Raw genomic sequence first — 14,862 nt, 5'->3', positions numbered from 1 at the left:
GAGGATGGAGGAGACTGATCGGAGGAGCTATGATCGAGGAGACACGAGAGCTGGCTTAGAGGAAGTCTTTTCACTGACAGACACGCCCCCATGTGGAATATCACTCTCTGATTGGACGCTGCAGCAGCTCAGACTTTACATGAAACTTCACAAACACACAACAGAGTTTAATGAGAGAAAAGACGAGCTGAGGACAGGCACAGAGGATCGTTCAGGAACTGATCATAAATCAGGTGATAAAGTGTTCGCTGTGAGTTTAAAGAACAAAACACTGAACACAACCATCATCAAATCAGTATAACAGAGGATTAATACAGAGAACTGACTGATCAATAATATCTTCCTGAGACACAATAAGGAGGGTTATATTAATAAACTTCAGAGTTCACCATCAGATGGGCTCAGGATAAAGGATAAACCAATCTCCTCCATCCTTTCTCCTCTCTTCATTTCCTCATCTCTGGATGTGTGGATGTACGGAGGGGTTCAGGAGACGTTCCCACTTCATCTCTTTGTTTCAAACATGAGGGTTTCTTTGGTCAGAGCTCCGTTAAACGCTTCGTTATGACGTCTCATCCTTTATCAAACCAGACGCTGGATGAGACTGGTCTCTTCTCCACTGAGCTCTGATTAAAGGGACAGTTCAGTGTTTTTCAAGTGTGTGTGTGAGGAGACAGCTCAGCTTTGGTTTCATTTTATTTTCTGTGCTTCAAGAAAAAATAAATAATTCTCTCCGGTTCAGGAAAATGATCTTTCTGCATGAAGAGACGGTTTGAGTTTTAAGACATTTTCTCCTCATGTTCTGTGGTTTTATCTTGAACTTTAGCTCCTTTTCTGTGAGTGAAGACTCAACACGTGTTCCTTTTAACACGGGCTAGTTTCCATTTCCTGTCAGTGTTAACTCTGGTTTCCCTGGATCGATGTATCACTCAGGCTTTCTGACTTTCTGACTAACAGGCCGTCTAGCTCCACGCCTTGAAGCCTCAGAGAGCAGGGCCCGTCAGACTGAACAGATTTTAACCTGAGTTTTAACTTCAGAGCAGATTTACAGTCTGACCTGCTGTCAAAGCTGGCGTCTCGACTCGGGTCTCACTCTGGTCTGAGCACAGATCTCCGTCTGGGCCGAGCTGAGAGGTCGACCATCAACCAAAGAGAGGAAAACAGCAGCGTGTGTTTGTGATCCATGAGAAACTTTAATAGAAATGTTCAGGGCAGCTCTACATGGCAAAGAAAGGCACAGCGACACTTTCCACAGGCCGTCACGTGACTCTGGTCTGCCTCAAAGCTTCATCTGGGAGGAAATCAACTACAAACCTAACCAAAGCAAACACAACACCACCAGGATCCTCTTCTTCTTCTTCTTCTCTGGAGTTATCACAGATCCTCTTTACTCATATAAAAAAGAAATGATACAAAATAAAATAAAAAAACTAGGCTCATCTTTAAGTCCACGTGTCGTCACTTTGCTCCAGGATAGATTATACACACACTTCTCCTCCTCCTCCTCCTCCTCCTCCTCCTCATCCTCAGCAGAACTGAAAGAAGAGAGACAGAGAGTCATCATCAAACGGCAGAAAAAGTTCCTGAAAGTTCAGAGAAACTTAGTGAAAGTTCAGAGCAACTCCTACAACAACTCGTCCAACAACTCCTCCAACAAACACCGTCAGCAGCTGCTCAGAGCTTCACCTTGACCCACAGCCTGCGGCTAAATACGGGAGACGGGGAAGGGCAGCCGCCAGGAGGGAGCGTGGAGAGGATATGGAGGGTGAAAAGGACAGAGGGAAGGTACGGTATGTAAACAAGGAGGAGGAGGAGGAGGAGGAGGAGGAGGAGAAATCAGGGAGGAGCAGCAAAGAAAGAGGAGAGAGGAGAGAGAAAAGGTCCAGGATGGAGTAAGGAGTAGGAAAGAGTGAAGGTGGAGAGGAAAGGATGGTCAGGAGGAGAGGAAACAGGAACAGAAGCTGGAAATGAAGAAGGAAGAGATGAGTCAGTGCTGCCACCTAGTGTCAGAGCTGAGGAACTGACACAGTTTGGATTCAGACTCTGTCACATGAAGGGAGACCTGGACTCTGTCTCCTGGACTCAGACCCAGACTCTGACTCCTGGACTCAGACCCAGACTCTGACTCCTGGACTAAACTAAACTGTGTTCAGCATGTTCACTGATTGTTACAGTTTAAGGGGAATAAAAAGTGTTTTTATAAGAGGTTGAGTTATATTAGGTTTCACTCCTCAACAGGAAGTTCCCCTGGTGGTCTCCACTTTCAGACCAGGACATGGTGTTACAATGGTTTTAATGGTTTTAATGGGCGGGTAAGTCCTCCTGATTTATGGTCTGGTAACGATCAGTGTCTCATTAAAGGAGATTAATCCTCGTTTGAAAAAGTAAATCGTTACAGACGTTGGACTTCAGACTGAAGCGTTTATCAGAGGGACACTCACAGACGCTAACCTGATCTCTGGACCTGCTCCCTGTCTTTATAAACCAATCACTTTCAAGAACTCCAGGAGACTTTGTGACAAAGCTCCGCCCCTTACCTTTAAAACTGTTAAAGGCCACGCCCACCAGAATCTGAGTATTTGAGAGGAGCTGTGGGATTTTAAAAAAAAGAAAAAGTTTATATTTTTTTCTTTCTGATGTTTTTTACTTTTCCTAAAAAGACGACACCAGAGCGTCAGCTGTCAATCAGCGTTAAACGTGACATAAAACCTCGTTTTTAACATCTTATAACGAATGGAAGAGAGAGTTTTCAGAAAAAGAGAGGAGAGGATCAGCTGACAGACGCTCAGAGTGCAGCAGCCAATCAGAGCTGGAGCTTCATCTTTCCTCACCTTCCACCTGTTCCCACAGCCGTTACACAGCACGAAGGTGGTCATGGGTTCATCAGCGCTGCGGGTCTGCACCTGGAGCAACCAGACCACCAAAAAACACATCGTCAGAACCATATACACACAAAAACACAAACACACACACACTGAAACACACAAACACACAGAGACACAAACACACACAAAAACACAAACACACACACACACCAAAAAACACAAACACACAGAGACAAACAAAAGCACAAAATAATACATTTCAAGGAGCAGAAAGACACTTGTTGCTCTCTGATTGGCTCGTTGCCCCCTGGTTGGCTCGTTGCCCAGTTCATTGCTCTCTGATTGGCTGGTTGCCCTCTGAGCAGCTCGGTGCCCTCTGATTGGCTGGTTGCCCTCTGATTGGCTGGTTGCCCTCTAATTGGCTTTGTTGCCCCCTGATTGGCTGGTTGCCCCCTGATTGGCTGGTTGCCCTCTGAGCAGCTCGGTGCTCTCTGATTGGCTGGTTGCCCTCTGACAGTGTGAGCGTACCTGGGTGTAGGTGCAGTTCTTCCCGCGACACTTGCTGCAGATGAACATGTCGGTCTCGGTCCCGCCCACCTTGGACAGCTGATGCTCCCTGATGGACTCTTTGGTCAGAGCTTCTCTGATCTGCTTCAGCTCAGCACTCGCCATCTCCTGCACACACACACACACACACACACACACACACACACACACACGCACACGCACACACACACACACACACACACACACACACACACACACACACACACACACAGACACACACACACACACACACACACACACACACACACACACACACAGAGTTAACCTCTGAGGCTCCGCTGGTCGATGCGATGCAGACCGACCCTCGGCGTGTCTGACCTCGGCGCTCATGCAGGCGATGCGTTTGGCGGAGATGTTTCCACACAGGACGTTTCTCCGCAGGTCCGGGTTCTTCTGGTCCTTCAGGTTGGAGATCCGGCTCCGCAGACGAGTTTTATATTTTATATCTGTCGACTTAAACTCCTGGAAGATCTGTGGACACCACCAGCCGTCAAGGAAACGTTTCCTGCTCAGCGACCAGAAACAGGAAGTAGCTGAAGTTTACATTCAGATCATCAGCGTGATGATGATGATGATGATGGAGGAAGAGGATGAGCTGATCAATGACGTTAAATGAAACACAGAGAGACGCCTGCAGGAGAAGTCAGATTAAAGATCAAACTGAGGATTCATTCAATCCTAGTTTCTCTCCTTTGCTCTCACAAACTTCCTCAGACTGAAGTTCAAAACTTTTTGGATTCAAGTCAAACTTTGTGAAGAATAATCTCAAAGGTTTAAAGGATTAATCTCTGTCGTCCTTCAGTGACCTGTGATTTATTTTAACAACTTGTTTTTCTGAAGTTTGATTAAAGACCAAGCTGAGGCTAAAGGTTCGACTCTGTGAGCAGAGACGAACAAACTGGAGCAAAGGTCACGCTGTAACCTGAATCAGAGGAGCTGAACCTCTGTACGGAGGCCCTGAAAGGACATCCTCACTTTGCTCCTCCCTCAGAGCTCCTCCCTCACAGCTCCTCCCTCACAGCTCCTCCCTCACAGCTCCTCCCTGTCCCCGCACTCAGCACCAGGAGCTTTCATTCATGAGGAAACTCTGTTTCTCGTCCTGAGCAGAGTGTGACGTCACAGTAAAGGATATCCTCCTCGATCTGAGCCGCCAGGTGATCACAGTCCACGCCGATGGTCTGAAAGTCGCCTGGAACACAGACGGACGCCACGGGTTAGGTTTGACGTGATTCACAGAGTTCCTGTCACACACTGAACATAACTGTCAATCCACTCTACTCTACGGAAGCCTGAGAGGGAAAAAAAGTGTTCATGATGAATTTGAAAGATGACTTTTTGTGCTGTTTCTGTAAACACTCTTAGTTTCTGGACCTCTTTGAGAACAGGTGAGAAAAGTTGAACCAGGTGAGTAAAAGATGATGTCATGTTGAAGTTTGTACCTATTATAATATTCATGTCCCACAGAAACACAGGACAGTGAAGCTACATAAGTTTAACACTCAGTCCACCATGATTAGACCCCTAACTGTAGGAAAGAGCCTCAGAGCGTTGAGCAGCAGTGCAGTAGCAGCCTCCTGTGGTCAAAACGGGTACTACAACAACAGACAGACAAAAAAAAAAATCCAAAAGTCAACTTTTCTCTTCCTGGTTTGCAAATGAAATCAAAAAGTTACGAAAGAGGACAAACTTTTCATCCTCAAAGTGAAAGTTCTGCCTGATCTGAGTGAAAAAAAACAGAAACTTTAATCAGATCATATCAGTTTATCAGAGAAGATCACTGCCACACTGTCTGCACTACACAAACTTCAGCCCTAAACCCTGAAAAACCAGCAGCAGCTCTGAGAAACTGCAAATTCAAGCTTCATATCAAACACATTAAACACTCCAAGTTCCCCGTTGAAACTCTTATAAACCAGACAGATCTGAGGGCATTGACACACAGGTGTTGAGCTTTTGCTGAGCTCAGCAAACCTCAGATGAAGTGAGTCTTCCTGTTTTTATCTGCTTTGACTTAAACACCTGGTTTGTCTTCCTGCAGCACAGACAGCCGCTCACGTCTCTGACACAGCGTCAGTTTCTTTCCCAAAGAAACGACCTCAACCTGCTTCTGGTGGCTCTACCCTGTGGTACACAGAGACGGTGACCTGGTGATGACGTTTGACCAGGTGTTCCCATCATGCTTTTGGTCAAACGTTTCAGGCTTTCTCAGTTTTCAGGAGAAAACTCAGGCCACTAAAGGTCTCCTCACCGTCGGTCTGCAGCGCTGCCACCAGCAGCTCTCTGCACTTGTTCCTCACGCTGTCGGTGGTGACGGGAGCAGGGGGGAAGGAGGTGACCCGGCTGGGGAAGGTGGGGGTGGTGGGTGTGGTGGGTGTAGTGGGTGTGGTGGGTGTTGTCGGGGAGTCTCCAGACTTGTTGTCACTGCAGAGAGAAAAGATGGCGTCAGGAGACGTGTGTTTTCATGAGCCGCTCTAGAAGAAGAAGAAGCTAACGTCAGGTTTTCACTGAGACACAGACTGTTTCTCTCTGCTGCTGAAGGAGGACGACGACTTCTCAGGAGAGCTCTGCTTCTTCTTCTCCTTCTCCTCTGAGCCGTCTGTGGAGGAGACACCACGACACACACACAGAAACACATTAACCAGCAGACACAGTGGACACACACACACACACACACACACACACACACACACACACACACACACACACACACACACACACACACACACACACACACACTGACCCAGCAGTTTCTTCCAGGACTTGATGAGAGCTTTGGCCAGAGTCTGAACTTCTTCATCTGAGCTCTGTTTCCTCACAGCGTTTACTGACATCCCCACTCTGGTCGACTGCAGACAGACAGGCAGAGAGACAGACAGGCAGAGAGACAGACAGGCAGAGAGACAGAGAGACAGAGAGACAGACAGGCAGAGAGACAGACAGGCAGAGAGACAGACAGGCAGAGAGACAGACAGGCAGAGAGACAGGCAGGCAGACAGGCAGAGAGACAGACAGGCAGAGAGACAGACAGGCAGAGAGACAGAGAGACAGACAGGCAGAGAGACAGACAGGCAGAGAGACAGAGAGAGAGACAGGCAGGCAGAGAGACAGACAGACAGGCAGAGAGACAGACAGGCAGAGAGACAGACAGACAGACAGACAGAGAGACAGACAGACAGACAGACAGACAGACAGACAGACAGACAGACAGACAGACAGACAGACAGACAGACAGAGAGACAGACAGACAGACAGATAGACAGACAGACAGACAGACAGACAGACAGGCAGGCAGACAGACAGACAGGCAGACAGGGAGAGAAGAATCAAGGTGTGGTGAGCCAAAGCCAATTTTTTCACCTTGGTGGACAATAAAGACATATTCTATTCTATTCTATTCTATTCTATTCTATTCTATTCTATTCTATTCTATTCTAAAGTGTTCAGGTATAAAAATATGTGTTATCTCCACAGTGATCTGGTTAATCCTTTCACTTAGTGTGGCTGGTTAAATGGCAGCTTCAGGTTAGCCTGAACAATTAGCCTGAACAATTAGCCTGAACAGATTTCTGACCAATGAGAGGAACATTTGGTCACGTGTTTGTTTACTACTCTGGACCACAGGAGACTTCACCATCGCAGAGGAAACAAACTGAAACAACTGAAACATTTTTCCCCTGAGTCAGAGCAAAGAAATGAGCCCCAGGTGAGAACACCCCTCCTTACCTGCAGGGTCTCCAGAGACATCTTAGTGTTCTTCAGTTCCCTCAGCAGGTCCAAAGCTCCGTCCTGAAACACAGCAAACAAAAACCCTTCAGAAACTAGCTTCATTTTTACCTGAACCACGTCGATAAGACCTGTCATTTCCTGCTACAGCTGTTACCCTCACTGAGACGTTCATTCACCGTAAACTACAGCTCACACACAGACGTTCATTCACCGTAAACTACAGTTTACACACAGACGTTCATTCACCGTAAACTACAGCTCACACACAGACGTTCATTCACCGTAAACTACAGCTCACACTGACACGTTCATTCACAGTAAACTACAGCTCACACTGAGACGTTCATTCACCGTAAACTACAGCTCACACTGACACGTTCATTCACCGTAAACTACAGCTCACACTGACACGTTCATTCACCTTAAACTACAGCTCACACTGAGACGTTCATTCACCGTAAACTACAGCTCACACTGAGACGTTCATTCACCGTAAACTACAGCTCACACTGAGACGTTCATTCACCGTAAACTACAGCTCACACTGAGACGTTCATTCACCGTAAACTACAGCTCACACTGAGACGTTCATTCACCGTAAACTACAGCTCACACTGACACGTTCATTCACCGTAAACTACAGCTCACACACACACGTCAGGAGTCATTTCTAACAGAGGACAGAGACATGTCCACAGCAGGAGCTTCATGTCTCAGCACACGAAGCCTGCCAACAGGAGGAGGAGGAGGAGGAGGAGGAGGAGGAGGAGGAGGAGGAGGAGGAGGAGGAGGAGTCTGCAGAAACCATCACACAGAAATCCAGCTCACAGAAAGGTGAAAACATGAGAATCAGGAATAAAAACCCTTCAGAGGATCCTCTGAGGATCCAAACACCCTGAGGAGTACGGAGAGGGAGCATGGAGGAGAGGAGGAGTCAGGAGCTCTGCATCAGACGGTCCAACAGGGAAAAAAAGCTGGACGTGCTCCCACACTGCCACATGGACAACACAGAGACGTATGGGCTGAAGACCAGGAGGAGACAGGAGCAGAGACGTATGGGCTGAAAGACCAGGAGGAGACAGGAGCAGAGACGTATGGAGGAGGAGACAGGGAGCAGAGACATATGGGCTGAAGACCAGGAGGAGACATGGAGGAGAGACATATGGAGGAGACAGGAGCAGAGAGGTATGGGCTGAAGACAAGTAGGAGACAGGGAGCAGAGACGTATGGAGGAGGAGACAGGGAGCAGAGACGTATGGAGGAGGAGACAGGGAGCAGAGACGTATGGAGGAGGAGACAGGGAGCAGAGACGTATGGAGGAGGAGACAGGAGCAGAGAGGTATGGAGGAGGAGACAGAAGCAGAGACGTATGGAGGAGGAGACAGGGAGCAGAGACACATGGGCTGAAGACCAGGAGGAGACAGGGAGCAGAGACGTATGGGCTGAAGACCAGGAGGAGACAGGGAGCAGAGACGTATGGAGGAGGAGACAGGGAGCAGAGAGGTATGGGCTGAAGACCAGGAGGAGACAGGGAGCAGAGAGGTATGGAGGAGGAGACAGGGAGCAGAGACACATGGGCTGAAGACCAGGAGGAGACAGGGAGCAGAGACGTATGGAGGAGGAGACAGGGAGCAGAGAGGTATGGGCTGAAGACGAGGAGGAGACAGGAGCAGACTCAGGCCACGCCCCCTGATCATTAGTGGCGGTGAATTCAGCCTTAAAGAGGGGGCACTCTGTGGTCCCATAAATTCAAACATCTATCTGAAACACCAATCCTGGACGTTCAGACTGAGCATGTGCAGATTTTCAAACCTCTACAGATTCACATGTCGTAGAAATCCCTGAATCCGTCTGTGAGCTCGTCTCAACGCTCTGTTTAAAAATGACACCAGCTCTGCACCAGACCAGATCAAACTCTGGGGTCAGCACACAGAGAGCTACCAACTCCTTCAGGACACACTGGAGGGCCTCTAACACCAGGATCTGCCCACAGCTCCGCCCCTGACAGGCCTCCAGAGGGCTGGCCAATCAGAGGGAAGGGGGTTCTGGAACAGGGGGCCTTAAAGAGACAGCAGCTTAGAGGAAGTGTCTCATACAGAGGCTGGAATAAGTGTTTATAAAACAGCAGAGAGAGGAAAATAGAGCTGTGAATGGTGTGAAGATACTACAGGGCCCCAGAGGGACAAAATAAAGACTGTAAAAAAAACCCAATACCCCCTCTTTAAACCAGGCCTGAAGTTGGCGAGTATGTAGAAAAAAAATCAACAATTAAAAACAGTCAATGATAAAACTAGACCAGACTGGATGTCTGTCATGAAACAGTCTGAGGTTATCTGTGTTGGCTCACAGGTGGAGGTGTTTGGGTAAATTTGCATGAAGGTCAAACTTCATCAGCTGATGAGCAGAGCAGCTCTCAGGGAGGACGTTTCCTCAGCTGGTTGATCTGTTTCAGCCGTTCATTCAGGGTTTGACTCTCACTACAAACCTGACAGAGCCCAGTACAGCTCCAGAGTCTGCCTGAGTCCGGCTCATGGCCTGAGTCCGGCTCACGGCCTGAGTCCGGCTCACGGCCTGAGTCCGTCTCACGGCCTGAGTCCATCTCACGGCCTGAGTCCGTCTCACGGCCTGAGTCCGTCTGTGGACCTCTAAAGACCAGCTGACCCACTTCATGTTGAAACACTTCAACCTCCAAGATGAGCTAAGTGCTGTTAGTGACCTCCAGACTGAGAGCTGCTCTGAGTGTGTGTGTGTGTGTGTGTGTGTGTGTGTGTGTGTGTGTGTGTGTGTGTGTGTGTGTGTGTTTTAATTGGTAGCCTCTGGACCAATCTCTGCTGTGATTAATCTCCAAACCTGAGCGCAGAAACATGAGGACCAGGAGCAGCTAAAGCTCTGTGTGTGTGTGTGTGTGTGTGTGTGTGTGTGTGTGTGTGTGAGTGTGTGTGTGAGTGTGTGTGTGAGTGTGTGTGTGAGTGTGTGTGTGTCTGAGTGTGTGTGAGTGTGTGTGTGAGTGTGTGTGGCAGTCAGCAGGCAGCAGGGTTAAACACACACCGGCCTGGTTTCCAGAATGTTCCCTGTGAGCAGTCAGAGGTGGAGCACATCACCTGACCCGCTCCCACTCACCGTGTCCTTCTTCTGGACCATCTTGTCCAGTTTTTTGGCGATGCGCTCCACCTCCTGGTTCCGGGCCATGTTGGGGGGGTAGTCCTCCGTCAGTGGTCCTCCTGGGCCGCGGGAAAATCCTCCATGGATGAGGGAGAGCCAGCAGCTCTCCGCGCCTCTCTTTACGCAGCCCGTCCGTCTCCGTCTCTCCCAGCTGCTGCCTCACTCTCGTTTGTTGTTGTGGGACTGAGGGATGATGGGAGCTGTAGTTCCTCCTTCCGGTCTCGGTCCAGTTTCAGAAACTCGGAACTCTTAAAGGAGACTCGACAGGTCCACAGGAGGAGCGGAAACGGATTAAAACAGATTAAAACAGATTGAAACAGATTAAAAAACGGAGGTGTTTTCTCTCTGTGGTGACGTTTTATTTTAAAACGGCTTCAAATCCAAAGAGTCTGACCCTGATTAACAGAAACACAGGAAATACACAAATAATATATATAGCTACATAGCTAAATAAATAATTGAATGAATAAAATAATCTTAAATTCATTTTGTTTGTTTGTTTGTTTGTTTGCTTTTTTAACTTAAAAAAAAAATCGAACTTGAATCAAAATTTAACAGAACCTTAAAGTCCCAAAGTATTGAGACATATAACGAGATCATCTAAGGTTCAGCAGAGCCTCTGGAGTCTAGAAAGTAAGTTTTTTTTTGTTGTTTGTGTTTTTTTCTGACTTGAAAAATAATCAGCATTGAATCAGTTTTTATTTATTTATTTATTGTTTGTTTGTTTGTTTGTTTTTCCAACTCAAAAAGAAAAAACAAAAACAAAAAAGCAGAGTTTATTTTGTTGTTTGTGTTTTTTTTCCTCACGTAAAAATAAATCAGAATTATATCAATTATATTTATTCATTTATTTATTTGTTTTTTTTGTTTGTTTTTCTGACTCAAAAAGAAAGAAAAAAAAAAACTGAGTTTTTATTTTATTTTTTTAGCCGATCAATGATCCTGTAGATCTCGTTCCAAAGCCTGGACACATCAGAAACGTGATTTCACAGTTTAACCTTGTTTTGACTCTGGCTCTAAAAAGGCAAAGTGTTGGACAAACACACCTGAGCCTGATGTGTTTGTCTTATTGACCCAGCTTCAGTCGAGGCGTCTCACCTTGTCTGACCTCAGGACCCTCGTCTGTGTCCTCACAGAGAAAACACCGCGCCTCACAGCGAGTCAACAACTGGAGACACATCAGCTCAGGGTCACAGCAGACCATCCCCCTGCAGGGTCCACTTCCAGGGTCCACCTTCAGGGTCCACTTCCAGGGTCCACCTTCAGGGTCCACTTCCAGGGTCCACTTCCAGGGTCCACCAGGGTTCAGACTGAGGATGAGATCCCCCAGAGTCCAGGTTTAGGTTCAGGGTTAACCTCCATGAATTCCTCCTGCCTGCTTGTGATGAGTGTGTCCTCCCTCTAGATGTCGCTGTTGTTCAGTCAGTGAGGAGCTTTTCCAGCTGTAAATCACTGGAGCTGGTTCAGAGCTTTCAGAGGGACCACATGGAGCCGGGAAAAACCAAAACTCAGCCTAAACTCAGTCCTGTCAGAGTCAGGCTGAGCCCCGTGTCATCAGTCCTGTCAGAGTCAGGCTGAGCCCCGTGTCAGGAAAACCCTCTGAGGTGATAAAACCAGGGACAGCCTCTCTGAGCGTGAACAAGCAGACGCTGTTTAAGACGCATCCTGAGGGATTTAACCCAACGTGTCTGTTTATAACCTGAACCAGGTTACATCTGAACAAACTTCCCATCATCCCCTGCTGCAGCGCCCAGAGTCTGTGGTGGTCCTTCCTCTAAATCTGAATCAGACTCTTCTCTCTGCGTTTCAGGGGAGGAAATCAGTCCTGGAGAAACATCCTTTACTATTATTATTATTATTATTATTATTATTATTATTATTATTATTATTATTATTATTATTTATTTATTTTAATCATGATTTTTTTTATCTATTTTATGTTTTTATCATAATTTTTCTTTAAATCATATTTTTTTTTATTATCTATTTTTTTTTATCATGATTTTTTTTTTTTTTTTTTTTTTTTACCTCTCATCATTTCTTGTTATCTTTTCTTTCTTTCTTCCAGCTTGATGCTTTATTTGATCTTGGAGCAGCTGTTTTCAGGTCCAGGTGTTGTTAAAGTTTTAGGTGATGAAAGATTTAAAGTCACAGTAACAGCTTCATGATGCACCATGCTAACTGTGAATGCTAACTCTACAGATGAGAAGAACCCAATGTGCTGAAGGAGCTATGGACCATCTGTGTGATCTGGAGAATCACGGATCGACAGCAACCACTAACCAACCCACCAACCAAACATGGAGAGGCAGCATTCAGCTTCTATGCTCCAAATATCTGGAACAAACTGACAGAAAGTATCAGGACTGCTGAACCTCTGAGCTCCTTTAAACCCAGGTTGGAGACTCAGCTTTTTACAGCTGCTTTTAATGAGAAAAATGTTGATAAATATTTTTAATCTTTTTTAAGGAAACGACTCTGCAGCTCTGCACCTCGAACCTGTTTTAACTTTTTGTGTGTTTGTTTTGTTTTGTTGTTTCTTATTGTTTTTAATCTGCTTTTAACTGAATTTAACATCTTGTTCTTTTGATGCGTTTCTCTGTGAAGCACTTTGGTTTGCTTTGCTGATATGTGCGATAGATAAACTGACCTTGTCTTACTCCATGACGGCTGGCAGCTGGAGGCCGGTCGGTACCTGTTTTTACCCTCTGCTGATCGCTGTTTCACCCTCCAGTCCAGCAGGGGGCACTGGACTACTCCCAATTCTGGATAAAGGAGGCAGTACTCTGTAGCTTCACTGTGCAGACACGCTGCTGAGGCTCCCCCTGGTGTCATGAGTTGGAAGTACGAGCACAGCAGCAGCAGTGTTTCTCTGTTTCTCTGTTTCTTGCTGCGATGAAATAAATCAGTGAAACCTCTCTGCGTCATATCTTCGGCCTCCTCTGTTGCTCTGGGTGAAAGTTGAATCACAGAGTTCAGATTTATTCCTCGTGTTGTAATGAGCTCTGGATGCAGGACGCGCCCTTGGTGTTTGTAGTCTGGGATTAACCGCTGACAGCAGGAACTGCTCATTCTACTCACAGCAGATCTATGTCCCCGTGAAGTGTTTGTTCTGCGTGTATCACATCAATGCAACCTGCTATCAGAGGCTGAATTCAGGAAATGCCCTCTTCTCTGGATCTATGGGCTCATTCGAAGTCACCTCTGACGCCAGGAAGCGTTGGATCTTTGGAGTCTCCGTTATGGATCGTCCCTGACAGGAAGTGCCCACTCTCCTTGATCTGCTCGCTCTGACCCCTCGGCTCCAGGAAGCCTCCTTTCTACCTCTCCTGGATCTATGGCGTGGACGCTGGGTCTGGCTCAGACAGGAAGTTCCTCTGCGTTGGATGGATGGAGCTTTTCTTACTTCCTCCAGAGAGCGGGCCAAGTATTGTCTGGGTACGCCACGTCTTCCTCCCTGATGGTAAACGCTCTGATGGGGTTGGTCGCAGCGCTGGCTGCTCTCACCGTCTTCAGAAGTGACTAAGATCCCTGGGTACCACTTTTCCACACATGATGACGGATTCCAGGAGAGTTTCCGGGAATTTACATTTTGCTTTTGAGAAATTTTGTAAATGATTGAGGAAGTTAAAACTAATCGAGCCAACAGAAAGTCTCCAGGGTGAGTCAGATAGTTCAGATTACACAATCCAGATCCAGTTTCATGCTCAGCACCACAACGGCTTCAAGGCGTCTGACGATCTGTGCTCGATTAATCTGCCTGATAGACCAGGGGTGTTCAACCTGTGGCTCTTTGACTCCTCTGCAGTGGCTCCTTGTAGCTTTAAAAAATGTTATAGATGGACTTTTTTTTTTTTTCTTACAGAGGGTATCAAGGATAACGACACAGACACTAAATAAAATCACAGTTTAACATTTTGTTGTACTAAATATGTATAACCGCTTGTAAAGGAGCTTTTATATTTCATTTTATTTTATTTTATTTTATTTTATTTTATTTTATTTTATTCTATTTTTTTATAATTTTTTTTTTGGGGGGGGGGAGTTTAAATTTTTTTTTTCCAATTTTTTGTTTTGCATTTACATTTGAAATTTAGAAAAACTGGGGGGGGGGGGGGGGGGGGGGGGGGGATTTGAAATATTTATTTAAATCACATTTTTTAATCTTATTTTGCAATTTTTAGAATTTTTTTCATTTTTTTTAATTAAGCAAAATATTGAAATTGCATAATTTAGGTTCAGCAAATTTTTTGAAATGACAAAAATTTTTGCACTTTTTTTTTGCACATTTTTAAAGACATTTTTAAAGACATTTTTTCAATCTTGTTTTGGTAATTAATCACAAGATTTTTTACTTTGTTTAGATTTTTTTACACAGCTTTGTCTTTATTGTGAAGCTGAAGTATATTTTGCGGCTCTCAGATGACTTTTATCCAGGTGAGCTGAGGCACAATGGCTCTTTTGAAAGTCAAGTTTTCAGACCGCTGTCATAGACGAGCAGGACGTGATGATCCTGCCGCTCAACAGAAACTGAATTTTGCATTTTTTTGATTTAAGGGAAAGGAAAATTTTCAGTAGTTTG

The 14,862-nt window shown here is 46.1% G+C and overlaps 1 protein-coding gene across 1 annotated transcript; it reads right to left on the bottom strand.

Moving 5' to 3' along the window:
- Positions 1–1,516: 1,516 nt before the first annotated feature.
- LOC141799285 (transcription elongation factor A protein 2-like) lies at positions 1,517–10,491 on the bottom strand. The gene is made up of 10 exons (XM_074681484.1): positions 10,239–10,491; positions 7,116–7,178; positions 6,133–6,238; positions 5,910–5,988; positions 5,641–5,813; positions 4,525–4,581; positions 3,711–3,865; positions 3,354–3,500; positions 2,832–2,903; positions 1,517–1,535 (listed from the first exon to the last, which is right to left on the bottom strand). The coding sequence occupies exons 1-10, from the start codon at positions 10,305–10,307 to the stop codon at positions 1,527–1,529; spliced, it is 930 nt and encodes a 309-aa protein (XP_074537585.1). The 5' UTR covers positions 10,308–10,491; the 3' UTR covers positions 1,517–1,526.
- Between the last annotated feature and the right edge of the window lie 4,371 nt (positions 10,492–14,862).

This window comes from Halichoeres trimaculatus, unplaced genomic scaffold (genome assembly GCF_033239565.1).
Source record: "Halichoeres trimaculatus isolate MK-OKI-2021-1 unplaced genomic scaffold, fHalTri1.1 fHalTri1_scaffold_11, whole genome shotgun sequence".
In the NCBI taxonomy this organism is placed as follows: Eukaryota; Metazoa; Chordata; class Actinopteri; order Labriformes; family Labridae; genus Halichoeres; species Halichoeres trimaculatus.
The sequence above is the reverse complement of the archived record's forward strand: the minus strand, read 5'-3'. Positions and strand labels throughout refer to the sequence as shown.